Source organism: Lissotriton helveticus, chromosome 9, assembly GCF_964261635.1.
Source record: "Lissotriton helveticus chromosome 9, aLisHel1.1, whole genome shotgun sequence".
NCBI lineage: Eukaryota > Metazoa > Chordata > Amphibia > Caudata > Salamandridae > Lissotriton > Lissotriton helveticus.
The window spans coordinates 10,212,728-10,239,298 of NC_136070.1; the positions used below are offsets into that span (position 1 = coordinate 10,212,728).

General features: G+C 46.4%; 1 protein-coding gene and 1 long non-coding RNA gene across 6 annotated transcripts in view; one reads left to right on the top strand and one right to left on the bottom strand.

Annotated features, from left to right (window-relative positions):
• LOC144780851 (uncharacterized) overlaps nucleotides 1-11,540 on the top strand; it is a 300,811-nt gene extending 289,271 nt beyond the window's left edge. For both annotated transcript variants that reach the window (XM_078659348.1, XM_078659349.1), the window contains exon 5: nucleotides 11,402-11,540. In XM_078659348.1, the coding sequence (XP_078515474.1) occupies nucleotides 11,402-11,517 (116 nt within the window). In that variant the 3' untranslated portion in view covers nucleotides 11,518-11,540. The remainder of the gene's footprint in view (nucleotides 1-11,401) is intronic.
• The window catches only part of LOC144780855 (uncharacterized), an 800,768-nt gene that overhangs the window by 486,468 nt on the left and 287,729 nt on the right, over nucleotides 1-26,571 (bottom strand). The window lies entirely within an intron of this gene.

A 26,571-nucleotide genomic window follows, 5' to 3' on the forward strand; every position in this document is an offset into this window, starting at 1 on the left:
TTGATTCAGATCACTGTCCGAAATCAATTTGTATCATTTTTTTACTAGGTGATCGAATTTCCTAGCAAAAGTAAAAACCCTGCCCCCTAGATAGTCGTTCTCATCTCTCTTGAGTTTCTAGTTTTACATAACTTGATCTGCCCCTGGTGTTTCTTAAGAACCTCTTGTAAAATCGCATAGTTCTTTTGCATAGGTTCTGGCACATTGATGTCTTTGATTTCTTTCTCTATCTCTTTAATTTCAACCTGAAACTTGCTTTCTTTCCTCTCTGCGCGGATGATCAATATCTCCATTAGATTCATGGAATTGTTGCTTAGTTCTTTTTCCCATCTTATTAAGAGGTAATCCTCAAGATCATCATATGTGGGGAAGATTTGGGCACATAGTCCCCTGGGAAATCTATTGAGTTTCATGTATTGTTTTAGGGTGGTGGCATCCCACCACTTGGATTTCTCATTCATTGTTAACCTTTCTAATTTCTGGAATTTTTCTCGGAGGCCTTCACTCCTAGTTGGTCTTGTCGTCATTGATATGCCTGCACTTAGTGTCTGAACAATTCCTGTGCTAATTTCTTTCTTTCTGATAATTCTGTCGTGGTCCTAGTATTGTTAATTCTAGCTTACTATATCTCAAGATATGAATCTTCAGGCGGTGCAGCCCTCCATATATGATACAAACAATACAATAAAATGCGATGGCTGGGTGGTTGGCGCACTTCTTCAGGGCAAGATTCTATTACAAATCATAATCCAAACTTTAATATCCAATATATATTTAGTATCACAGAGACGTGAAGGAGTTGTGACCACAACCTGGATCGTGTGTTCTCAGGATACAAAGGGTATTATGTTAGTATTTAGTGTGTCTTAGAATAGGGACACATTGTGTCAGGCCTTAGATATTACAAACCAGTGTGTAGTGTCTCTACGTGTTCTCTTTAATCAGGTGACGGGTTAAGTAGTGTTATACGAGCCCAACGACGCCCATAGTCACTCGGTCACTTCTTATAATCTATATCTTTTTGTTTCGGTCAGGTCCTACTAACGGTTGTCACATCAGACTGTGAAGCCAGAATAGATATATCAAATTGTTGCCCATGTAAAATACCTAAAGTACCAAGTTCTAAGGCAGCAAAAAAAGCAGGTCTCACATCCAGCCGGCCTATCGATGTACACCTCTGTACTCGAGAGAGAGAGTACAGATGTTATCTGGGGGTTACGCTCACTATAGATTTGATTGGTTACGCCGTATTCAGATGCGTGGGTTCAAAATACATTGTGGGGGTATTTTGAGGGCTCACCGCGGCTCCTTATTTCGCCCGGTGACTCCAGCCCTTGAAATCTACAAAAGTCCGGCACTAGGAGCCACTCTGTACGGTGGAGAGCTTTTGGGCTTCCAACAAGACACTAGACACTTAGAGATTATACAAAATCGCTTTTATGAGGAACCTAAGTAGCTTACCAGCTAGCACCTGCATGTCCCCTACATCTGGATTATGGTCTTGAAGGCATCAATGACCCAGCTGGGTTAAGACGGCTTTTATGCTGGCTGAGAGTTTGAGTTACCGCAGAGCTTGTGACATTTCATATGGCCATAGATGACCTGTAATATTGCCTGGCTTCGGATAACGAAAGATCCGCTGGGCCAGATTGGGTACAAGAATCTTTGGTTTTTCCCTGCAAATGCTGGGTTAATTTTAAATATGAGCTAAAAGTCACCTATTGGCGTTATACTGACAACCAAATTACATACCCTCTTATGGCTGGGTCTCTTACTGATCCTTTTTTAGAGTTCAAAGTAGATTACCATCTGGAAGCATTCTTAGATGAGATTGAACCCCCTTGTAAAGCCTTTCTATGTTAACCCGTTGGCTGCGTCGAACGTTCAGCTCCAGTGCTGAATGATCAAAAAATGGGTGGGGCAGAGTCGGCCAACAGACGTGCGCAGCACTACCACGGGACTGCTCGCGACGACCGTTGGCCGACGGCAGCAGCCAATGGGTTAAATTTGCAAGGGATCTTGCCTATTTGCTCTTTTCCAGTCAAATGGAATTGTCACTCTAGTTATTGTGACAAATTCTGCCTGTTCTGCCCTCAGGCGGCCAAATGGGCTGAGCATGCCATATTTTTCTGTTCAACATACCAAAGCATCAGAAGGAAGTGGATTTGCTAAGACCTGGGGAATAGGTTTAGGACCTCATAGAGAATTTGAAGAAGTGTTGCCAGACAAAGCATTGTGTTCTCATGCTCATGATTTTTGATGTACACGGGGAGGCTATTTCTATGTGTGCTGCAAAATGCAGCTGCACTTCATCCAGATATTCCTCAAAAGCTGGGGTTGGTTTTATAAGAAGGGACTGAGACGTTAAACTACCAATATCTGGGCTATGGGAAACGCTATTTTGTATGAATGCCAGAAAGCATTTTCAATATTTTTTGGGAGGCTGCTGTCAATAAAGTAGGTGCTTCCCAGAAATGCTTCAACCCAAAACCACGTGTTGTGCATGCTTGACCCACTGGAGGCTAGTACCTTTGTCAGACCTTAGAATCTCTTCAAGCCCTTCTTTGTAACTTGCTAGTTCTATTGTGGTCCACAATCGCACCCAAAACAGCAATGGTCTTAGTGAAGGCTGGTGGTCGTTGCGTTTTAAGTTCAAGTCCATGACAATAGGAATAACAGGTGTTCACACAGATAGACGTAGCAACATCCTTAAAAATGTATTTTCTTCCCCCGCAAAACTATTACTACAGGCGGTCCCCCATAATTCCGCACCATAGAGGGATGCCGATTGAACCCTAAGTTTATACACTTCAAGTGCAGGAGACCCTGCCTTGGTAATACTATTTGCGTGTCTTTAGGTCTCGCCTCTCAATGCACATGCGCATTGAGCGGAGCGAGACTATAGGGGCTTAAACAGACTTTACCTAGACTGGCGATTTGGTGCTGTGCCCGTGCGCTTTTAGGTCAATGCGCAAGCGCATTGACCTAAAATGCGAGTGCACAGCATCAAATCGCCAGCCATCTGTTCCCCAGCAGCTCTTCCGGCTCCGCCCCACAAGCTTCCCCCAGCGTGCGCTCTGCCTCAGCCACGCTCCTCCCTGCTGCGGCCGTATCGCATTTTCTCCTCCCCCCTCCCCACAGCAATGCCCTCCGTCTTGTAATTTGCTTTTGTAATTTGCTCACTTTCTCCTCCCTGCTGCGGCCGTATCGCATTTCTCCTCCCCCCTCCCCACAGCAATGCCCTCCGTCTTGTAATTTGCTTTTGTAATTTGCTCCCTTTTAATGTTCTCATGTATCAGTTTTGTTTCTATTGTGAACAGCTCTGCCATCTTAGGGTAAAGTCTCAGCTATGTAAAAATGCACCAACAAATAAATAAGTAAATAAGGGTAAAACGTTCCTGCTGCGCCCACCCTTTTAATGTATTCTCTTTCCTGCGACAACAACACCCCCCCTCCCTCCTGTGCGCGGCTGACCTTCCCCCATCCATTCCCCTTCCTTTATCACTACCGTATTGCAACACGCCACCCCCTCACTTGTGCACTTTCTGCACCTATCCCTTTTCTATGTCCTTCTAAACAATCGAACTTCCGACCTCCCTCATCCACCCAAGTTAGAAAGCCAACTCCGCCCCATTCAAAACTTTAATCTTTTGACCCTCTGTCCTTAATTAGCCCCCCAGCATATCGACTACAGCAAAAAATAACTCCACCATCACTAACTGGCACTTACAAGCCACCCCCACCCACCATACCATTTAAAGCTCTTGCACACCACAAACAAATTACATTCACGACAAATTACCTCCTAAAAATAAAAGGCCCCTGCTGCGCCCCTTAATACAATCTCAATTTTGCACCAACAACCGCAACCCCTTCCCCCACTTGTGCACTTCCTGCATCTATCTCCTTTCCGTCTCCTCCCAAACAATGAGATCTCCCACGTCCCTCACCCACCCAAATTACAAAGCCAACTCCGCTCCATTTAAAACTTAAAGCCCTTGACCTTATGTCCTTAATTACGGAAAAAGAATTCACATTCACCAACCATCACACACAAGCCACCCCCACCCACCATACCATGTAAAGAGCACTAACATTACAAAACAAATTAAAAGATCGCTTTTTTTTATTACCTGTCACACGAGGCCGGAAACGAACAGCAGACGCTACACTCCTTCTAGAAAGTACGCGGTTTACTATGTGGGAATTTCCAGCTGCGCTACGTACATACGCTACATAAGATAACGTAGCAATAGCATTGGCTGACGGACATGTCACTCACAAAAGGAACACAAAGCTGATCTTATACAGTCATGTGCACTAAAGTGCCTCATTTCACTTTAAAGAAACACTAATGCACAGGCCACTTAAAAGTAGCTTCAGTTTCACCTTTAATACGTGTTGCACATATTTACATTTCTACTGCCCTTTCACTGTAAACAGATTTTTAGTGCTCTACTCTCTCCTGTAGGCAACTACCTCTTTACCTTTAAGCTGTAGAGGCTTGTTTTAATTGCAGGTTTGTTTGGCTTTAAAATTACAAATGCTATAGGTGTCACATTCGCGAAAGTTATAACTATTGGCATTGTAAATGACAAAGCTATCAATTTAGCTATTTTAAAAACCAACACATAAATAAAATAATTGTCATTCACAAGACCAATAGCTCCAACTTTTCTAATGCGAGACCTATTGCATTTCCAATGCTTGTTAGTATTGGAAAGGAATTTTGAAGCGAGATGGTCTTATTTTTTTTTTTGCAAGTGTGGGTAAAAGGTCATTTTAGTGTCGAGTGTGATACCTAAGTAATTAAAATTCCACACATATTCTAGCTTCTATTTTTGGACATGTTAGACCTGGCATCCTTGCGTGGCTCTCCTTACATTACTCTCATAGCCCCCCCCCCACGTGCATGACCCACTCTTCAGGCTAGACGCCCCTGTGCCCCAACAGCAGCCCCGTGCGAGGCCCCCCTGATGTAACCCTGGCCTCTGTCCTCACCAATCCCCAATGACCCCGGGGAAATAATAGAAACCCCAGCGTAGCACCCCCCTGATCCCCCGGGTTCATGAAGCCTAGTCATAAGAGCAGAACGATAGGAGGCCTAGTTTAGAAATCACCCGTTCCCTAAGACCCCTGACTCTGTAACCCCCCATGCAGGGCCCCGAACCAAGGGAAACCTGGATGCCAAACGCACCATGCCAGGCTGAGAGTAGCGAGCCTCTCCCAAGTGAGGGGGGTGGAGTAGTTTCGATCACATCTCCTGCCTCCCCCAGGGATGGCCCCGCTCCCCGCCAGTTGTCTGGAAACTCTGCATCAAGAATTCAAAGGATTGAGGTGCGAGCTGGCAGGAAGCCCTCAATCAGCACCAGGGCACCAGGGAACCGCCTGCGACGGCTCAGGACTTCAAAGAGAAAAGGACTATAACTGGCGGCCCCTTCTGCTACTTGGGGTTGTCGTTTGCTGTCGTCCGAGAGAGTTCTGCTGACCTGGTCGCGGCTCGTCTGATTTAGATCTGAAGTACGCTTCACCCCTGGCACCCGGAGCAAGCCCTGCGAACTTGGTCGCGGCTCCACTCACCCCTAAGGACATTCTGTTTCCAACTGCTCGAGCCCTGCTGACGTGGTCGCGGCTCCACCCACCCCTAAGGACATTCTGTTTCCAACTGCTCGAGCCCTGCTGACTTGATCAGGGCTCCACTCACCCCTAAGGACGTTCTGTTTCCAACGGCTCGAGCCCTGCTGACTTGGTCGCGGCTCCACTCACCCCTAAGGACGGTCTGTTTCCAACTGCTCGAGCCCTGCAGACCTGGTACGTCCTGTACCCCCATCCCTGAATTACCGCGGCTCGAGGAGTGCGAGCCGAGCCCGAGGTACGCCCCGTGCTTGAGGCATCATCGTACCACGTGGCTCGAGGATTGAGAGCCGTACGCCTGGTATGCCATGCATCTGCCATCCAGCAGTCCCCACGTGGCTCTAGGATTGAGAGCCGGTCGCAGGGTACGCTTCGTACCTCCCGCCGCAACGTCACCGCTACTTTTCACGGTTCCCCAGAACTGGCCCGGACGTTGGGTACCTCGTGCCCGTGGACTCGTGACCACCTCTTTTATTGGACTGTGAGTACTGGGAACGCCTCAACGAATATACCCCGATCGAACTGTCCATTACTCACCACGTGCCTGGGGACGCCCCTACCCCTCACCTGATTGTATAGTGTACTCTTTGACCTTGCGAGCCTGATGACAATTGTTATATAAAGAACCTTTTATTCATATAACCAACTGGTGTGGTGTCACGTTGTAGTGCGGTGAGACCTTACTGTGCATGACTATAAATGCCTAACCCTCCCATCTGAGGGTCAGACTCCAAGCGCTCGGCAATGTTTCTGGAAGAGGTGGGTCCCTGTGTGGTCAGAAGTAGCTACCTCTACCACCCAGAGACCCCCTTCCAACAGGACAGTTATGTTCTTTTTGAATGATTTATGTGGATTAACTGCCATGTATTTTGTTTGGCTAGAATTAATTTCTAGACCCTTAAAATCACAATAAACGGTAAACAAGTCAAATAAACATTGAAGCCCTTTGGGGTTTGAGATACTAAAATAGTCTCATCCGCAAATAAAAGCGTTGGTACTGGCATCCCACCTAACTTTGGTGAATCGTGTGTACACCCCAGAAGATATTTTGTGGCATCATTTACATATAATGAAAATAGGGTGGGTGATAGTACACAGCCCTGTCTCAGGGGCGTAACACAGGCCCCCACATCCCCCGCAGTGTGGGGGGCCCAGGGGCTGCAGGGGGGCCCCTCAGCACTGTACTCACGCCAGAGAGCTCCGGATTAAATACGGAGCGGGGCCCCTCTGTACACCTTGCAGTGGGGCCCCCCACAACTTTCGTTACGCCTCTGCCCTGTCTTACACCCCTCTTTACAGGAACTGCCTCAGTAAGCTCTCCCCTTGGACCCCATCTAACTTTTGCATAGTTATCTTCGTGCAATCTTATTTGCACAAGAAGATCCTCAGGGATAGCTTGGTTTTTTAAGGAACTCCTGAGCAAATCTCTGGGGATGAGGTCGAAGGCGGCGTTCAGATCTATAAAAGCTATGTACAAGTGGCCTTTTTTTTAAATCGTATATTTCCGACTCATACAAAGGAATCTAAAGACCTGGTCAATTGTACTGGTTCTAGCTCTAAACCCTGCCTGGTATTGTGATAAAATATGATTCTCCGCAATCCAGACATTTAATTTTGATAAAATCTGCTTAGAATAAATCTTTTGTAAAGAGTTGATTAAACTTATAGGCCGGTAATTTGCAGGGTCTTGGCGGTCACCTTTTTTAACACTAGTAATAATTTCAACCCCTTTCCACGACTCCGGTAGTGGGGCGCCCGCCGCCACTGCATTACAGAAAAGATTGACACATGGCCCCCCAACAGCTTTGTCATGCCTCAACAGGTCACCTGGTAGTTTATCTGGGCCTCGGGCTTTCCCAGGCTTTATGGAATCAATTGTTGCTAGGGTGTCCTCTGGACTAAAAAAATAGAGTGATGATTGAGGGGTTTGTTATATGTCCTTGCTGATTATTTATTTACTTCATTTTAGACCCAAAATCCAGTTTTGAAAAATAGTTGACCCAAGTCCCTGCGTCTAAGAAAAGGTCCTTCTTACTTCTTCCCAGTTTGTTACCTTTGGCTATCCATCGCCAGAGGCCTGGGTGATCTTTGGTTTTGGCTGCAATAATCAATTCCGTCCAGACACTGTCATCCCAGTTGTTCTTGGTTTGCACTAATAATATTTTGTACTTGGACCTTTTATCTCTTAGTGTCGTGACATCATTTGAGTTATCTTCCATAATAAGCTCTCTCTTTGCTTTACAGCAGTCATTATTGTGACACTGATTTGCTGAGTTATTAACAACTATTACCCTCCCCCCATCTCCCTGGGGATCCTACTGAAAGTATATCTTAGTTTGCCTACCAATGTGTGAGGTGAACAGCCTTTACAACGAAACTTTTACAACGCACTACCATTACGACGCAACCATTACACCGCAAACCATAACAACGCATTGCGATAGGGGGCGCTCTAGGATAGGGAATAGATTTAATTTACTATCCAACACCTTCCCTACTATCCACGGGGACTGGAGTGTGAATAGTAAATTAAACTATTCACTATCCAGCACCCCAAAGCACTATGCGTTTTAATGGTATGCGTTGTAAAAACTGCGTTGTAACGGCATGCATGGTAAAAGCATGCGTTGTAACGTCATACATCCATGTGTGATGGATCTGCACTATGAGGATCTCTGCAACGGGCAGGTCAATCCCACTACTGGCTCAAATTTGTGGTTAAAGTCTCCCCCCACAATTACTATTGCACTCAGGTCAATTGTGCTTAAAAACTGATTTGCACATGGCCAGGTCTAAACTGGGGTGGCATGGTGAGCAAAAGAATGATGGTCCATCAATTGGGTGTCTTTTGCTTCTCACCCTAAGTGCGCCGGGTATTGTCAGACGTGGGTCCCGGGCTCACTGTGACACTGGATTCATGCTGTCCTGGCTGATGAGGGGTGAAACCCTGAAACCGGTACTTGGATACTTGTTTCTGGTCCAGAGAGGACCTGGCTTGGCAGTTTGGGCTGGACTATTCCCATGAGGCACAGGGTCAAGACTGATATACAACACTCCTTAGCACAGGTATATCAATTTTCGAAGTAACACAGGTACATAATGTGAAAGTACAAACATAAATAATAGGCAAGAAATTGTTCTTCTTTCTTCTTTGTCATTCAATTTAATAAGAGCAAATCTTCACAAATTGTTCTCTACAGCCAGCACATATTTCGTCGCAACCGGGATGTCGTCCCGCGACTTTCTCAAGGCTATTTCTTGTGTAAGAACTGTTTTTCTATGTGGTGATATTTCCATACCCAGACGTGGGTCCCAAGCTCACCGTGCCACTGGATTCAAGCTGTCCTGTCTGATGAGGGGTGAGACCCCGAAACCGGTCCTCGGAAGCTTGTTTCCGGTCCAGGGAGAGCCTGGCTTGCAAGTTTGGGCTGGACTGTTCCCATGAGGCACAGGGTCAAGACTGATTTGCATGTGGCCAGGTCTGAACTGGGGTGACATGGTGAGCAAAAGAATGATGGATTTAACCCAGAACTCTTGACTGGGGGTGAATGTTTTGATTTGTTCTGCATTCCTTCCATCAATTGTGTGTCTTTTAAAAACTTGTCTAGCAGCTCAATTACTGGGGGATGCATTAATAAATGGAGCACTGTAACACATTTACAATAAGTCACTTGGGTCCAAACAAATGTGCTGTTTTACATTTAAATGAAGGAGAGTAATGGAGATGTGAACTTTTGAGATAAATGAATATAAACATATACCTGGTCTAGTTTAACACTACAGCACTTGCAGCCAATTGAAATAAATACGTTTCCACGAAATCATCTGGAATATTAGCGAATGCACTGCCTTCAATAACAGTGCAGTATTTGTATCTCTCCAGGATCTATTTGACTATATTGTATAGGTGGGGGATTATGGGCATGTTGATTTGTTTTGAGGTTCTTCCAAATGATTGTCCTCAGGCAAGTTGCTGTCTAATAATTCTCTGCATTATTTTTGATTTCAAACTCTTTTGTTTCACATATAGAGAAGCTTGCCACCTGATTCTTCATGCATAAATTAATTGGAAACATTTCTCAATTCCTGCAGAGCTGCTCCAGAAAAATCTATTTCAGGCCCCTATCATTGCTAGGTTAGACTATTGCAATTCTTTTTTGTAGGATTGTCGGCTATCTCCTCTAATAACTATAACGTAACCAGAGTGCTTATTCTGGGGTTAAGCAGGAAAATGAGCATTTCTGTCCATCGTCCTCTCCTTGACTGTCTCCCAAGTGTTGTTTTATTGATGATGTTATGTTTCTGGGCCATGTACAGCCTCGCCACTGACAATTACTTGGCTTCTCTTTCCTCAACCTATTCCGCAACTAGATACCTCCACGTCAGATCTTTACATTATGCTTCCCTACAAGAACAAAATATGTATGTAACATAGTCTGGTTCTCTTGTAGAACCCTCCTTGTGAACCAAGATCACAATGTATAAAACTGCAAATAAATATGCCCCAAGAGCAGGCTAGGGAAAGGCAGAAAATGCTTTTGCACCCAAACACAGAAACCCACTAGCAGCCAGATCTGAATGGTCTTAACTGTATGAAATATCTTCTAATTGGTTGAAAGCATGCCCAATCAGAATCGTTGAAAGATCATGTTGTTGAAGAATCAGATTGACAAAGCATTCACCCAATCAGAGCAAGGCCTTGCACTCGCACCACTTTCAATGGCTATGGGTAGCCAGCAGGAACAGCGGTGGCATGGGGGGATGGCAAACGTGTAGTCATCTGTAGACTGGTGTGAGACGCTCTTCCTATTATTTTTGATTGTCTGGTAAGCCAAAGTGTGTCTCCCCAAGATTTGCTTATTCTTACCGTGAAGTAAAAAATATAAAAAGTTGTTGAGCCCCCATATGTACAATGGGGGTAACAGTCAAAACAATGCACAATGGTTCAGTAATTGCTACCCTAAACAGCCACATCAGCAATGGTATTACAACACATCTATGAAACATTATGCTTTGATAACCATATACCAAGTTATTACCCCTCTAAGTGCACCTGAAGTCTTTCACTAAAATATATATATCACTGAAATCCTGTCAGTGTCCTGGCTGGCTGTTGCTGTGGAAGTTTACGCTCTTAAAATGTATTGTTAGTCAAGCACATAATGTCTTAATTCCACTAATATACTTACTGCATAACTGAAAAAATATAGGATGGACTTTGAAAAAATATAAGATGAACTTTGGAATGAGGTTCTTTATTTGTTTCAACTTTAGGGTTCTTGTTTTATTGCCCAATTCAGCCTTCAGAAAGCTTATTTGATCAATCCAAACACCAAGCGAAACATGTGTCAGCTTAAAGATTTTGAGAATGTAGACTGCAGTACAATGGACAAATAATATAATACTGAAGTGACTTATTGCTGCAAAAGTGTTCATTCTAGAAATGTGTTATTTTCGACCTGAGAAAACTACCCATCTGGGTATGAGGTTCCCACCAAGTGCAGTCAATAGCATATTATGTTCTCTTATTAAGTTCTTAGTATCATAACTTAACAGGAATAAGTGACTTGTTTGGGGACTTCTTTGTGTAGAAAAAAGGTCTCAGTTCAATCATCAAACATGCAGGTTTATGTGATATACAGCTTTTCATACTCACATACTATCTCAGCCAGTCAAACAATGCTTGTTATGCAGAATTCTACAGATTTACAAAGTACAAAGCACACTAGAGGATGGGAAACTGAGATGTGCTGTCTTTGTGTTTCAGGATACAGCGTAAAAGCGTGTGCTACCAAGGATGCCTGCGACTACGGAGTTGCCAGCTTTGCGAGACATAAAGGATTTGTTTTTTATTTAAGGTGTAGTCCTGCCAAGAAAGATTAAAATGGCCCTAGAAGTCAACAATCCATCCTTTTCTCAGCCTTGTTAATCAGAGGCAGCATCATTGATAATTCACTGTGCCACTGGAACCATCTGATGCCGAGGGTCAGGTTTTATGAACAGGACCACAATTTGAACTAGCCACATCTCCTTATCACCATCCTGGCTACAAATAATTAGGCCAAATGGATGCACATTGTAAAGACACCATGCTGTTTATGAGTCGGAGTGGGCGTAGTTCGCGTAGCAGCGTTATGCGTAGCTACGCGAAGTGCATTTCACACTACGCGAGCTACGCGAACTGCTTAGTGCACTGTGCAAAATGCTGTTCCCACTCATTGCACAGTGCCGGGTGTTTGTCCGCACTGTGCAATCCGTGCAAACCGCATCTTGCACAGTGCAAGCGGTCATTTTCAGCCACTCGACTAGATTTCTAGAAGCGGCTGCTTTCTCAACGCGGCTGCTTTCTCAACGCGGACTGGTTGTTTCTCACCGCGAGCGGTCGCGAGCAAACACGACCACTCGCAATCAGAAACCTGACCTCCCCGCTTTGAGAATCTCACTGGGAGGTCTATTTTCCATGCTTGCGATCGGCAACTTGATGTTGCTGATCGCGATTGAGGAAATAGTCTCGCTGGGATGTCATTTTGCTCGCTCGCGGTCGCCAACTTGATGTTGCCGACCGAGAGCAAGCAAAAAAATGATTGCTACGCTACGTGTGTTTGCACTGTGCTACATGCACTTTGCGTAGTGCGACGTAGCACAAACTTCACAAACTATGCGAGCGTAGTGTAGTACTTCGCCCAGGGTTATTTATGAGCCAATCCCACTTCCATTGGGCCAGCTTTGTCTGCATGTTGGGTTTCACCTGTAGGCACCTTGAAGCCTTGAGCATTTATTATATGTACGTATATATGTATTGAGTGATGTGGATGGAAGAGTTCGAAAGTACAGAGCGGGCAGACAATGTGGAGATGGAATTTTTGGAGCAAGGAGACAGCCCGAGTGGTGAACTTTGAAGAGCCATAAAAAAAGACAGCCACCATGAGCATTATAGTGAACATGTGTATGATTAGTCAAAACCTAAGCATAAGTTATTTTAGTATTGTACAACATTTGTGATGTACTTGGTCCCAGAGGTCTCAGCGGGAGCCGCTGGGTGCACGGGGCAGGTTTGACCAATGAACCTGACTTCAAAGGGGTTTAACTTCCTACTGACATTGCATCTGAGACAAATGAGAATTTGAAAGAGGGATACAAAGGCTGATTGTTTTTAATTTGTCTGCTAAACCTTAAAATATGCTGCAGGCTGCATGGCTAGCTATCTGCATCCCTTTCTTCCCAGTATCATCTCAAACTTGACGAGCTCATTCCCAGGACTAGCACCAAAAAGGCCCACTCCCCTCTGAGAGAGTATTCTGAAAAGCGAAGATGATCAAACTCTAGCTGATCATCCTAATGTTCCATTCCTCCCGAAGCCAATTTCCCCCACACCAATTTCCCACACTTATGCAACACAGAATGCATTTATATTTGTGGGACTTTCCTGTGTGTTCCCATATACATCCTGCTCTGCCACCTCACGTTTTGGTGGCTGGTAACAAGTAAACACAGGGAAAGCGGCCTCGGCAAACACATCTGTCACTAAATTGACCTTGAGACTTTTCATACTTTTGCACCTGGCTACTGTGGTGATGGCAGCGCGACACATTTTGGGTTTGGAAATTGGACCTAGCTTTCTTACGTATCTTTGAGCCTTCATGACTGTTTGTAATGATCATCTTTTGTGTGGTATTCCCCCAGATTTTTGCCTTCTTTTGCTTTATTCGTTTTTGCTGGGTATTTGACTGTGCACACCTCACTACTGCTAACCAGTGGCAAAGTGCCTGTGCCCTCCTTTCTAAAAATGTCAGAATGGGTATACCACTAAGCAGCATATTTAATGTATTTGTAAGTCCCTAGTAGATAGCACCACATGTATCCAGTTTCGTACAATGACTTTGCCCCAAGAGGGATGAGGCATGCTGTTGTGGGTCCACTGCCTTCTTTACTGTGATGTAGACACACACAGACTGTTAGATCATTGTGTGGGATTGGAAAGCAGTCATGTGTTCCTTTCAGGTGGGGAGGTGATAACATTTCAATCCTAATACACAGTCAGTTTGATGTTTGGAAGTGTTTGCCCTGCTGAGGTGCAGGGAAAGAAGACTTCCCCTGAGTGAACGCCTGCTTCATACTTGGCAGAAAAAGCTTCCAGGGTGTGGCCATAGAACTTCATCACCAGAATATTGACTGACATAAGTATTGTATCTATCATGTCATTTACAAATATATTGCTCCATCAGGGTTAAATAAAAAAAAAGGTACACCCGATGGGGTTTATAGGAGTAAATTCATGTTGTTTCTTTGAGCCAATACTTTTGAAAATGATATTCTGACATATAACTGTTTCCAGAGCAGAACCACTGGGGAGGCTATAGCCCACACATGGTTGGCTATTCAATGGAGAACTTGATCCCTGGAGTAGCCAAGGGGTAGTGGTCCAGCAGGTCTTCCGCCTTTCTGAAAGTCTGACACGGGTGTGATTAAGTGTTGACTGGAGGTGTCAGCAGCACTAGGCTTTCTGTTACTATTTAGTTGTTTGCTTTCATGTTGTCTAAAAGCTAAGAAGCCGCTTCCAAGAGGAATCCAATGGGCATTGGGTTGAGAGTGTTGTATCGCAAGCTGAATGTGTCATAGAGAGAATGGCATGAGAATCATTGTGCCAGTGAGCTAGTGTGTACCCAATGAGCTTTCCCAAGGCTCACATTAGCATGAAATAGTATTTTGGTGAGTTGGGACAATGAAATAAAGTTGGTGTATGTGCAACAAATAATGCATCTGTCTAGATCACTAACCATGGGATTTGCGTTCTAAAAAGACTTAACGTTTTTTCTCACCAGTGTATGCGAGAACTTCTTGGGCAGACTAAGGCACTCATTTATGAGGACTTGACGTAGGGCAGCACCTCAGGTCTTCTTGCTGTGCTTCCCTACGCCAATGTGAACGGGCAAAAATGCACCATATTTATGCATTCCTGTCCTTTTCCCCCTGCGTTGGCACACCATATGCTGCCTGCCACCAATTGAGGCACCCTTTCACCGTGGTGCAAGGGTGCCTTCATTTCATGCAGGATTGTTTTTGCGGTGGAAAGGATACCTTCCCACACAAAACATACCGAGAGGCTTTTTACTCTTTTCATGTGTGCTGCACAATGCAACACACATGGAAAGCAAAAAAAACAAGAAGTAAATATATTTCTCCTTGTTACACCTGATTTGGGGAGATGTTTGTTTTTGGTGCTGCTCCAGGTTTACGTGATTAAGCAAATCTGGGGCAGCATTAGAATCCATGGGTGCTGCGTGGGAAAACCCTCATCAATGCCCAAGGAACGCGTCCTTGATGTAGAGTCAGGCAAGGCAGCGACGGGCGGTGCTTGGTCTTACTCCATATCTATGAGGCCATGCAAAGGCACGCAGAGCGGCTTCGCTGCACCTCATAGGTGTGAATGAAGTGCTTCGCCGCTGTAGCATCAAAGAAAGTGACTCAACAGTGGTGCAGCCCGCTTGTAAGTGACACCCTGAGTCTTCTGTCTGAGGCTCAGCACGGTGACTCACAGATCAACACGAAGCCTGAAACTCCTCAGAAGTCTCCGGTGGTGTCTGTTTTGGAGCAGATGATTCATTTCAGATTGTGACTCCTGAGATAGTGGAGGGGACCCTGGGTGTGAAACAGTCGAGGTAGGACACGGCAGTTCTTCGCGCAATGTTCAGGACCACCACCCAGAAATCAACAGGAAGCCTGCGGTGCCTCTTGGGACCCACGTGACTGCCAAGGTTTCAGATTGCGTAAGTTTGACATTTTCATAATTTCAGTGCAATTATGAGGGACTTTCAACGACTACGAGTGACACTTTTTTCTGAGCATAGCCAAGCAGTGTATAGGAGAGAAACATATAAATATCAGAAGTTACACCCATTTGAGCAGCAAGAATCTCTAAAAAGACCTTACAACTTCTGTAAAGCACCAGAAATGGAAGGGTGCTAACCTAGTGCCTGCTGTATTTTTTTCAAAGACTCAACTTAGGCTCATGGTGACATGCTCTAAGTTAGTAAACTAAATTAGGATGTATTGGAGAAGATCCTAGCTGCCAAGTTTGTCTGCATACGTGTGAGATTTCCGTGGGTGCACTGTGATCGTGTGGGAAACTTCAGTGCCCTTCGAATGACGCTTTGAGTGACACCCTTATGCATGTAAAACTAAAAAGTTATGCCCATTTAGTTATATTAATTTCAGATATGACTCTTCTGGTTATAAAACCACTGTGCTGCTGGATTTCCTGAGCTTCTGAACTGCAGTTATTTTTTCTGCTTTAATGTAACTTTTGAGATATGATCCCAGCTGGGTGGAATGTGATCCCAGCTGGGTGGAATGTGATGCCAGCTGGGTGGAATGTGATCCCAGCTGGGTGGAATGTGTGTCAGAGTCTTATAGCTTTTAACATAGGGGCATATTAGCAAGGAATAGCGATATTTATTGCAAAATGCGCTTATCGCATTTTTTTTAATGACTGCCTATCGCTGGATATGTTAGCGGAGAAAACATGCTAATAGCAACGTTTTTCTCCTTTGTGCTAAAATATCCAACGATAGCGGCGAAATGCGTGAATATCGCTGGAAATCCAGCCATATTCACGCATTAACGCCAATGGGGACTTAACCTGACAATCCACCTCCCATTGGATAAACAGGTAAGTCATGTTTTTAGCAGTCGTTAGATTACAGCGATAATCTCGCTTAGCGTGATTTTTTTTATCGCTTCGCCTGCCTTGCTAAAAGGCAATAGCTGTGTTAGCGACTGCTTTCAGTCGCTAACAGTTTGGGTACGCCCACTTTGCATGTCATTAGCGATAAATATCGCTGACATGCAAAGCAGGCCCCAAACCGGTCGCTATCACCTAAAAGCTGTCACTAACTGCTGTTAGTGACAGCTTGCTGATAGGGCGATAAAAAGATTGCAGCTTTAGCGGCAAAAAGTGCTGCTAAAGCGGCGATATGGCTCTTGCTAATATGCCCCGTAGTTCTTGACAAGTGCAGCTTTGAAGCTTGGAGCCCTTCATGGTGAGAGATGCTTCTAAGAGTAGCCTCATCACATGGTACAGCATGTCACTGACCCTTAACTGCCTCTGAAAGCTCTTACTATCCAGAAAAGCTGTATTTTCACTTCTGGAAACTTTAGTGATAGTATAGAGTCTGCAGTGCATTACAGTGATGAGAGAAGGCCCCAAGCACTGAACACCCCTGACAGCTTTGCATAGCTGAGAGCACTGCTGTCCTGCTTCATCTGTGACACTGCAAGTACACTGCTTCTGCAGAGCTGTCAAATGAGGTGAAGCTGTGAAGTCCCCAATGGGGTAAGGTGGCAGAGCAGCGCAAAACGTGTTTATTTCAGATTATATCAATAAATCACTTCCAAAGGATGTTATTGAATGAAAGTTCATTTGTTACTGTTCAGCTCCACTTTGTGGGGAATTTGGCTCATTTGAATGTAACTTTAAGTCCACTGCCTTGACTGCCTAAAGCCTGTTGCTTTGAAGAGTTAGGCAGCTGCCCATTCTCCGAGGCAGACGTCTCATCTAAGAATTGGCATTACAGCGTCAGTAGTAATCCAGAGGGGCAATGAGTGCTCTCCTACAACACACCAAGGGGCATATCAACAAGGGCCTTATCTCCGCTTTTATGGCTTTAAAAGCCAAAAAGAGGAGATAAAACGATTGCCCTATTTACAAGTTGGTGCTAACATGCATTATCACATGTTAGCACCCGTTTTCCCGACGCCTCGCTTTGCATCTCCAATGAGATGTGTTAGATTTGGGGATCTCTGGTTGGCACAGGTAGGTACTTGTGACACATAGGGACCCTCTCCTCTAGTCAGGATAAGGGGGATTGCACTCCTAAAATAACCCCTGCTCACCCTCTAGGTAGCGTGGCTAGAGCAGTCAAGGCTTGGGAATAGTCTCTCCTCAGTTTCTTCAGGTTCCTCTCCTCAGTAAAGGTTTCTTCTTGTAGTCCAAAAGTGATCTAATTTCATGGGATCAGGTTCCCAATATTTATACCCCAAAATCCTTTGTTCTCTGAGTGGAGAGGGGCCTGTGCCTAGTCCAAACCAGTTCCTGAGCACTTTGTTTACCAGACTTCTCCTTTCTTTTCACAGTGCAGGGCAGAGACATCAGACGCCCCCACAGGAGGTGGAGCCAGCATTGTGGAAGGCAAGTACAGTCCTGGAGCACTTTGTTGACAGGACTCCTTCTCTTCTTTCAGTGTGCAGGGCAGAGACATCAGCCGCTCCCCAGTGGGTGGAGCCAGCATTGTGGAAGGCAGGCACAGCCCTATTCAGAGTTCAGGTGCAACTCCTCCCTCCCATCTAGATGCAGATCTCTCTATTCACCACTGGGTGACTCAGCCTGTCTCTTGGAATCCCCCAGCCCTGTCACTTCATGAAACCAGACATAGGAATACACATCCTAGCAGAGGCAGGTTTGAATGGTTAAACAAGCAAATACCTACTTTCTAAAAGTGGTATTTGCAAACACAGAATATTAAAACTAACTTGACAAAAAGATGATTTTATTATTCTGAGTTCAGGCATACTAAACTCGAATTTTTACCATGTTTTCTGAGCCTGTTAGGATTATAAAATGTAACAATTCTAACAGCCCATTCTGGCCTATGGAGAACAGGTAGCCTTTCAATAGTGAAAAAACGAAAATGGCTGTAATTCACTATTAGGACATGCCACACACACCAGGGCTTGTCGTACCTTATACTTACAATGCACCCTGCCCTTGGGCCTACTATAGGGGTGACTGATATGAAGAAAAGGGAAGGTTTAGGGACTGGCAAGTGGGTGCACTTGCCCAGTCAGCATGACAGTACCAGACTGCACACAGGCTTTGCAATGGCAGACCATAAACACATTTTACACGGCTGCTTCTGTGGGTGGCACAACCAGTGCTGCAGGCCCACCAGCAGCATTTGGTTTACACACCCTGGGCACACTCAGTGCACTGTACTAGGGTCTGACAAGTAAATCAAACATCCAATCATGGAATCACTAATCCATACATCAATATACAATAGGGAACACTTGCACTGTGGCACTGGACAACAGTGGCACAGTGCCCGAAGCATCTAAAACCAGCAAAAATACATGAGGCAACAGCAAAAATGGGAGACCCACGCCAAGATGCAAAGTGGGCGTCACTAGGCAGCCCTCCTTGTAAATTATCGCTGATGTGCGCATCGCAATATTTACAAAGAGGCCCAGGCATTTTTGCAGACGTCAGTTTTTGGTGAAAACCGTGGTTTTTGCCCCAAACTAAAATCTGCAAAAATCCGGACTCACCTATACTTTACTTAGGGAGTGGATTATGCTGATACGACCACAGGGTCGTATCAGCAAGGTTATCGCCGTTTTCCATGGAATATCGCTAGAAAAACAGCGATGTTCCATGGAAAACATCGCTATCGCTGGAATAATGATCGCCATTGCGCTATGCGCTGTTAATACAGCGCTAGCATGGCGATAATTTTCTGCGATAACAATTCTCACGCTTAGCGCGGCCAGCAAAAATTATCGCTGGCCGTTGATAATATTCCCCAATATTCCTGCTTGTCACAGTGGAGTCAAACATATACTGCTGTTTCTTTCTTGTAACTTTAACGAAGGTTATTGAATAATTTCTATTGCGTTTGGTGTTTTTTTAAAAATAAAACTTAACATGTGCATTAGACTTGCCAAATATTATAAAAGAATAATAAAGCGATCAACACTGAAGAGACAACCTCTTAAACTTAAACACTACTTGTAAGATTAAAAAACAGCTTAATTTTAAATTAATAACAAATAAAATCATGACCAAACATAAAATACAGGGAAACATGGTTTTGCAACGTATGCTTTGTAGAAACAAATATTTTTATTGGGTACTGCGTAAAAGATTTAATTTTGCATATGGGTAAAAATAAAACTGAATCAGAAGAAATATTTTCTTGAAACCGAGTGAGATATCTAATTTTAACATTCAGAGGGACTGATCAATCCCAATGAAAATAATATGTGTGCTTTGTTTATTTAATCGCCACAGTGCTAGGAAAGATTCAGCAAGGTGGGGGTCTATTATCCTCAGGGTTCCCAGTCTGAGTTATGGTCGCCATCCTCAGACTCAGCGAGCTACGATCGAGCACTTGCAGTGATCAGGCCGCTTCAACAGCATGTCTGGTATGGGTGGACATGGTTTAGCATCAGTATGCCTGATTCAAAGCTAGCTGGAGTCACAACGACAACTGCCCCCTGCACAGCCCGGGTGTTGAAATCTAGTTTGTGAGCTGAACATCATCTGCGCCATCGTGTCCATTTCCTCAGACTCACGCCCAAATATGCACAGCAGCCATTTTAGGTGCCATGGCCTCTCTGCCTACTGCCGATAGCCAGCGCGTCTCTCCCCCTCACTCCCCGGCCTCGCAAGCCCCCCCCCCTTTGACAGCCCCCGGTCTCTCCTGCTTGGGCCCTAAACGCACCTCCAGCGCGACCCTGCCTCCCAGCCACATCCCGTGCTGAACCCCCCCACACTCTTTCATCTCATTCATAAAACAGGCCCTTTGATAACCTCTTCCTCCTTGCCCGATTGTCCGGCCTGATCCCAGGCCATCACTTAGCCCAACAGATGCAGTTTATTGCCCCTACAGTAGGACCTCGCCTCACATCAAAGGAGCGAGGATTAATCAATACCCTCACACCCCTAGATCCGACCGATCGCCCGCATTTCTGTTCCCAGCGGAATGTCCAGCTGCGCGATAGCCATCATGCTGAGATTAGGGGTGGGGTCTCCTACTGTAGCCACGTGTGGGAACGGGCCTGAACCGGGGATTCCAAAGATGCCTTTTCCGTACTTCAAAGCAATGCCACGGATGTCACAAATGTAGTAAAACCATAAAACTGTGTATAAAAGGCCAGGCCTCAGAGATGCGGTTAGAGCACCTCGAAACGATACCTCGTTGTCTGATCTGATGTGTTCTGCTCCGTCGGAAATAAACTCCTGTTTCCTGCCTTCCAGTCTCCAGCGCCTGCCTCTTTATTTGATAATCGTGAGTTGGGTGAGAAGTGGCTAACGCCGGGCAAACCTTGAAAGGGGTAATCGACCTGATCTGCCTGAACCCTTTGTTTAACAATTGGCGCCCAACGTGGGGACAATAGTTTGAGTCAGGACAGAAAAAGCGCACCTCTCCCTTTCGTGAGTGTAGAGAGAGAAGGGCTTGGTGTAATCGGGGGTTCCTAGGACTGGCGCAGAACAAAGGGCGTCTCGAAGTTCTTTGAAGGAAGATTGGCATTCGGGGGTCCAAGGGAGTGGGAAGGGGACATCTTTGGCTAGTAGGGAAAGTAGTGGCTTTACAATGAGGCTGAAATTTGGCAACCACTGCCGGCAGAAGGAGGTGAGGCCTACCAGGGAGCGGACTTGTTTCTGGGTCTTTGGGACAGGGGTTTCTAGAATGGCCTGAATTCGATCGGGTGTAAGCTTTCTCCCGTCTTTGGACAAGAGGTGGCCTAGGTAGGTGACCTGGGGTTGGCAGAATTGCAACTTCTTCTTGGAGACCTTGTGGCCATTTTCCGCAAGGAAGTGCAAGAGTTGGATGGTGGCTGTGACTGCAAGTGGAGGGGTGTCGGCCGCCAAAAGGATGTCATCGACGTACTGTATCAACACCACTCCCTCCGGTAGCTGAACGGCGTCCAGCTGCCTCTTGAGGGCCTGGCTATAGATGCTGGGACTTTCTGTGTAACCTTGGGGAGCTCTACAAAATCTATATCAGCGGGATTTTAACGTGAAGCCGAAAAGGTAGCGGCTGTCTGGGTGGATGGGGATGGAGAAGAAAGCGTTCTTGAGGTATATTACAGTGAAGGTGGTGGCTGTGGAAGGAATCAGGGTCAGAATGGTGGCTATAGCTGAGACTACAGGGTACTGAGGTACAACTACCTTGTTGACCTCTCGAAGGTCGATGATGAAGCGGTACGCTTTCTCATCTCCCTCGCCCTGCTTCTTCACAATGGGTAGGATAGGGCTGTTGCAAATATTGCTGACTACTTCCTCTACCACTCCTGCCTCTACCAGGGACTGGATTATCATTACCAATGCCTTCTCACCTTCGGGCGATATCCGATACTGTGGGAGTTTTGGGAGTATCGCATCTTGGCGAACAGTTATGCGCACGGGGTCGATCATCATTCGTCCTACATCAGCGTCAGTTTTAGCCGACAGATACAGAGGTAGAGAGTCAAGTAAGGATGCGTCAGCGTCAGAGATGGAGAACATGTGTCGTGCGGGATGAGGTCTGAGCAGAGTCGGGTTATCGTACAGAATGACTCGAACTCCGTCCTGTGAACACCTGATAGTAGCTCGGAAATGCTTCAGTAAGTTAAGTCCCATAATGGCATCGGGGGTGTTGGAGGAAAGCAGAAACGTCGTGTCGGTGGGGTTACTGTCCAAGTCGAAGGAGACCGGTGCGGATAAGGGGTTAGTGGAGGGCGTTCCATCAAAGCCTATTGATGTTATGTGTGAGCCAGACAAGGGTGCCCTTGGAATCAGTCGTTTAGATAATGCACTACGTGTCGCGCCAGTGTCTACCAGGAATGGAGACTTCGTACCTAGGACCTTAGCGGTGACATAAGGACCTTGCTGGTCAACATAGAGCTCGACTGGATCCCTTCCTTGCCCTTGGCAGTCCTATGCAAAGTCGCGGGCATTGTCGCAGTCAGACTGTTGGCACTGATCCTGGCGGGGACGGTCAAACGTTTTCGGTCTGCCAGGTCTGTCATTGTTGGTGTCGTGGGTGTGCCCTTGTCCCTGCCCTCTAGTCCTGGGGCCATTCGTCATGTCCCTCGTCTCTTTATTTTTAATCATTTCCAGGAGAACCGGACATTGAGACTTCCAATGGCCAAATCCTTTGCAAAACGCACACTGGTTCTCATCGAGCTCTGTTCGTGGAGCGCCGGGTGTGGGTGTGCGGTCTCTAGGGGGTGGATTTCTAGGGGCATTCGACTGGTAGTTTCCTCTATACTGTTCCCTTCCTGTCGTCACTCCTTGCAATTGAGCAATCATCACTCGTTCTTTCAAGTCCTTTTTCTTTTTCTCTGTCGCCCTATCGTTCTCGTTCTTTTGGTGTTCGTAGTACTGAGCCATCTGAAGGATAGCTGCAGGTTTGGAGGCCCCCCAACTACTCTCGCTCGTCTGTAACTTTTGGGAGACCTCTTGCGATAGACCCTTTACGTAGTTTTGCACGAATAGGTGTTGTCCGGTTGCAGTGGTCATGTCTTGGCCACTGTAGTCGGAGAACACCGTCTCAAATCGGGAGAAGTATTCTGATACGTCTTCCTGGGGTTTCTGACGGCAAGCCGTGACTATCGACCAGTCTACCTTCTTCTCTGGGATCAATGTCTTTAGCTTCTGAACTATTTTGTCCGGGAGTTCCAGTATTTCTTTCCGGGCTCTCGCTGTCTATCTAGTTCACTGAGTTGATTCCAGGTATGTCCGAACAGATCTGTGAGGTCGGTTTTCCGGATTTGCTTCCACACATCAGCCGGCAGACATAACCCGAAAAACAAGTCAATGTCCGCTAGAGTCATTATTGTTGAACCCAAGGCTGTACCTAGTTCGGTATAAAATGCTTTCGGGTTCTTTCTTAAATCGGGCAGGGTTTGCCTAAAAGTTAAAATATCTTGCCGATCCCATGGTTGATAAACCCAGTTGTACACAACCCTCCCCTTCGCATCTGCGTGGTTGATATTGTCGTTTGTTCCCTGACCTCGCGGGGAAACCCAGTAGGGGGCGGCTTCTCTGATAGGCATCATAGTGTTGGCTACTTCTGATGAGGACCCAGTCGTGTCAGGGACTGTAATCTTAACTTCTGGTTTCTGTTCCGTGAGGTGGCGGAAGACCTCAAGCGTTTGCATGAAGAGGTCCGTCACGTCGTGCTCAGCCTCGTCTCCAACATTGACTTTTCTATATAAAGCTGTCAGTTTAGCAGGACCCTGATTCTGATACCTATCCTCATATGCGTTCAGGGTGTGGTAGCTAAACAGTAAAACGAAATGCCGTCTGTGGCTACCGGCATGTGAATTGTGCATATCTATCGTGTATTCTTCGCTCTCCTTCCGTTCTACCAGTGTCTTTACTATTTTGTCAATTCCATCCCGCTCATCTTTGCTCAATCTATTCAGTCTGGCTGGTGGCTGCTTGCTAGTCTCGAGCTCATCTGATGTCGTTACTAATGCGGCCGGTGCGGAGGCCGTGAGGGCTGGGGTACCAGCTCCAAGGTCATTCTCATTTGCACTTGGAGCTGGCAGGTGCTGTACTAGAGGTTGGGAGGGGGCATATGGGGGGGCATGTGGATGATCGGAGGACCTAGCAGTAATTCATCGTTCGCCCGTTGTTTGGAGGGTAGCTCAGAGTAGAGCGTAGAGGGGGTCCTAACAGGGCATTGGCCTGCCGACTCAGATTCCTGCTTTTGTCTGGCCTCCTTTCTTTCTTTTATTTCTTCTTCTAGTTTCTTAGCTGTCAGGTGGGCTGCCTTTCGTAACTCTTTTCCTATTCTTGCTTCTTCTCTTTTCTTTCGTTGCTCTATTTCTTTCTCGCCACTGATTGTTTGATTGAACGGACATTGATTGGTTGGAGCAGGCTGGTGTGCCTGGCTCCATGAGTCAGGATGGGTCTGCCTCGGTGGTGAGTGGAGAGATCTGCATATTGGTGTGAGGGAGGAGTGCACCTGGGACCTAAATAGGGCTGGGCTTTCCCTACACAAAGCTGGCTCCGCCCCCTGTGGTGCGACTGATGACCCTAGCCTGACTAGTGAATGGGGAGAGGGGCTGAGCAAAACAGAGTGCTCCAAAACCAGCTGCATCTGGTTTTTCCCTTAACCCTGCAGCCTAGACAAAGGATTTAGGTGTATAAAAAGGGGCTGTGACCCCGTGCAAAATGTTCTCTACCTGATCCTAACTTGGAGGGGGCCTGCTGCTGCTGGGCACCAGGAGGACCGCCACTGGGGACTGCCTCCCTGCCTGGAGGACCCTGTGAGCTGGCCCTTGGGCCCAGCCTTGCCCCCCTGCCTTCTTCCTCCCTTTTTGGATTTTGTCCCTGGACCTTTGGGACTCTTGTGGCCTGCCAGCGTCAGGGTGTGCTGGCCCCCCCCTCCAAAAATAGCGCGTTGTGCTGCTGGTGCGGTGATCCCTTTTAAGAGGGATTCCCCGGCGTGGGGATCCCCTCCTTTTTTTTTCTTCATTCCAGAGCAGGTGCCCACCCTGCAGAATTGCCGCGTATTTACACTTTATATTTGACCCCCTGACGGGTGCCCCCACCTGCCAGGGACTCGTGCCTTTTAACGGGTGCCCACCCCGTTTTATTTATTTATTTTACGGGAGCCCACCCCGTATTGAGGATGAGAAAATCACCGCCGCAGCCCGAGTCGTGATACATCTTCCCCCGGGCCGCTGCCCAGCGCGACCCGGAAGTGCTACACCCGAAAACCGGAAGCTGATGGGAGCCCACCCCGCGCTCCGGTGCGAGCAAGAAGAGAAACGAGGACGTCAGCGCCTGCTCGAGCAGGGCTCCCCTGAGGAACGGGAGAGCCCCGCCTGGCACATGGTCAGCGATGCCGGGAATCACCGGCAGGAGTCAGCCCGCACGCAGCAGTGACGCCGCCGCTGCAGACACCGCAGGAGCCCCGAGGAGCGGGAGCTCCCGTGCAGCGACCAGCCGGTGAGTGAGGCCCTGAGCCTCTCCCGCATTTCTGGGTGGCCCCGTGGGTCAGCTGGTCGCCATAACAGTCCCCGGGGCATTTCTGTTTTAGAGCCCACGAGGCTCCACCTGCAAGGGGGCATTTTGGTATTGCGAGGCCCCCTGAGCGGCACTCCAACGTATGTGGCGGCATTGTTGTTCGAGCCCAAGAGGCTCCACTAGTTTGGGGGCGTTTCTGAGGGTAGAGCGGCCCCGGTTGGCAGTGGGCCGCTCCTCCAGTGGGTTACAAAAAGAGGGGTCAACCCAGCGGGTCAAAGGGACCTGGGTAGTTAAATATTGTAGATAGGATGGTCCCTGACCAAAATGGAGTTATTAACAACAATTTAAATAGAAAAACAATAAATGACAAAATTATTTAGCAAAACACTATTGTTTATTCACATGTGTCTAGGAATTTATCATTGCATTTTTACTTTTTTGTTTTTATATTGTTAAACACATGAATAAAATTTTTAGTGCCCACAATAGAGAGAGGGGAGGGGGGTGGGTTTGTGCAGTGTTCAGGGATTAGTGCAAATGAGGGAAAGTGACAAGTCAATTGTAAATTTCTTTTAACCGCATGCGCGCGGCGGCTATTTTTGCAAAAAGCCGCGTTACATGACGAGCTCAGCTCGTCATCAGCGTGCGAGCGGCGCAACTGATGACGAGCTGAGCTCGTCATCAGCGCCGAAGTGCTTAACAATAGACAATGGCTTCTCACAGGAGCCATATCGGAGTGCATCAACAATTCTGTTAGCATAGTTAACATCACATCATATTATAACCGGTGTTCTTAATCAGACTCTAGTCATGTGTTCGAGTATAGCAGTCAACGTTTCGACCCTGGTTGTAGGGATGATGTCCCTTACATGGCGGGTCTTCTTCAGGACACGGGGAAAGGGGTGGGCATGTCCTATAGGGAAAGAGTTATTAAAATAAATAAAATCCAGTGAATGGAGGTTTTTGTTACACAGAGGTACAGAAAAGTTACATCATTAAGATAGGGCCGATGGAAAACATGTTAGTACATTATGCAAGGCTAAGGCTAAGGTCCTATCGCTGGATGTATACTCCAGTGCGAATTATTGATTGTCAAGGATCAGCTATCGTGAGTGGGGTACTGTTGTTATAAAAACGGGACATTCCATTGCCAGTCTTCTGATGGATTATGCAAAAATTACCTTATTTGAGAACAA